The sequence below is a fragment of the Sinocyclocheilus anshuiensis genome, unplaced genomic scaffold, assembly GCF_001515605.1.
Source record: "Sinocyclocheilus anshuiensis isolate Anshui unplaced genomic scaffold, SAMN03320099.WGS_v1.1 scaffold679, whole genome shotgun sequence".
NCBI lineage: Eukaryota > Metazoa > Chordata > Actinopteri > Cypriniformes > Cyprinidae > Sinocyclocheilus > Sinocyclocheilus anshuiensis.
In genome coordinates this window covers 73,570-75,642 of record NW_015552592.1, presented here as the reverse complement: position 1 = coordinate 75,642, position 2,073 = coordinate 73,570, and the positions used below count along the sequence as shown (strand labels likewise).

Sequence of the window (2,073 nt, the reverse complement as noted above, 5' to 3'; positions counted from 1 at the left end):
AATTCTAAAGAACCTTTTTCCACTATAAAGAACCTGTAGTGCAATGGAAAGTTATAAAGAGTGTAGCTGTCTGTGTGCTTCATTGAGTTCTGAAGAGCAGAGAAGGACGGACAGGCATTTAGTGCAGTTTTTAACAAGACATCCCTGTTAGGACATACAGGCGATAATGTCCTACACACATGTGTGTGTGTGTGTGTGTAGTCTGTCTGGTGAAAGCAGCCATGGGATTTACAGCTAATCTGAACAGCAGATGGCAAAACATCAGATATTCTGTTTGAGCAGGAGAATGGATATTTTACAGCACACACACTTTATCCCTCATCATAAACATTGACATATACACAGCTTTGCTTTCTAAACACATGCATACATTCTTGTGCAGCGTCACGTGACTCACGTGTGTGTATGTGATAATACTCATATTAATCCAGTGACCTGAATTGAGTTTGACTGGAGGTGAGGCTGACGTATCTGGAGCGCACACGCCATTCCACGGCTACTTCCAGAGACAGAGAAAGAGAGAGAGAGAGACAACAACCTCCCTCCCTTCTGCTCGCTCTCTCACTCACACGCGCTTCTCCTGAGGAAGCAGTATGAAAGCCGACACAGTATGGGCTGAAGACCATAGTGAGGACGCCCACCGCTGAAAGACACAGAGGCAAAACGGAGAGAAAGAGTGCAAGAAACACCAACAAAGAAGGTGCGAACACATTGAAAAGCAGAACCAGGCTGGAAAATTGGCTGGAGGGAGCCGTGGAGACGGAGCGAGAGAGAGGAACAGCCCGTCTGTCTGTGGCGGGTCAGCAGACGCCGAACGCTCGTGGACCAGACGCTCACACTCACACCATGGTGGTCCAGGCAGCCGTAACGCCCGGTAGAACCCGCAGGCTTCTCCTCAAGCTGCCGGTGGGGACGCTGAGGCGAAATAGCGAGGACAGGGTAAGACGTGAGACGATCCGTGAGTCTTGTGTGTTTTTGAATGCTGGCTCAAGGTTATCAAGGGCTGCCAATAGCGGCACTTGTGTGTTAGTTTGTCTGCAGCTGAGGAGACAATGGAGATAATAAGACATTTATGTGTTGGCATGATGGATGTGCACCTGCGTGCATGCTTTACAGGGAATCTCAGTGAATTGTGTTGTTCTCATGCTTCATATGGCTCTTATGAGGGTCACTGTCACGATTATGGCTTTCTGAGGTCTGTGACAGTTCGAATGACAGTGTTGTGTAATAGTGTTTGTTCACTGAAGATACTGGTATCAGGTAAACATTACCCCAAAACAAGCAGCAACCTGCCCAGTTATACGTGAATCACGTTAGCAGACAAAATACGGCGAGCTTCACCTCACTGCACTGACTGTCATTTACTGGAACTGCCACAGGGTAAAAGTTCTGTCCATACAGATGTGTGTGTGTGTACGCATTTGTTTGCTTTCATTCTGTATGTGGGTGTGTGCATCTCTATATATGCGTATGTGTGTGGGTGGACACTTTGTGCCATAAAAAGAAGTAATAATTTAATAATCATGGAGATTCAGGTTCTTAAAAATCGCAAATGCCAAATAGCATGATGATTTCAAGCCTGATGATTTCATCATATAAATTTGTATAAATATGTGTAATCAAATTTGTATATAAATATGTACGTATAAATATACATGATATATTATAGCCATTATATAGGCAGTTTTTATCATATTATTAAATTATTTATTAAATATATTATTTATATACAAGAAGTAATCATAGTTAAAAATATTATTGTTATTATTTAGTGATAATTTATAATACATATATTTGTGTGTCTAATTTTAAATATGAAATTTAATGATTAATGAGGAATTAATATTCTTTATTTATTTTATCTATCTATCCAACCATTTGTCTGTCTGTACATCTAATTTTATTTTATTTTTGAAATATTATATATGTATGTAATTATAAATGTATATATATCAATGATTAGTAATCAGTTATTAATATTTAATTATCTTTTAATGATGAATAATTTAGATAATTTGGATGGATGGATGTATATAAAATCATTAAATAAAAATAATATTTAGAACTATTGGT

General features: G+C 39.3%; 1 protein-coding gene across 1 annotated transcript in view; it reads left to right on the top strand.

The window, feature by feature from the left end:
• Window positions 1-468: 468 nt before the first annotated feature.
• The window catches only part of LOC107665538 (FERM domain-containing protein 4A-like), a gene marked incomplete at its 3' end in the record, with an annotated part of 66,086 nt that continues 64,481 nt past the window's right edge, over window positions 469-2,073 (top strand). Inside the window, exon 1 of the mRNA XM_016456452.1 lies at window positions 469-939. Coding sequence (XP_016311938.1) covers window positions 847-939 — 93 coding nt within the window. The remainder of the gene's footprint in view (window positions 940-2,073) is intronic.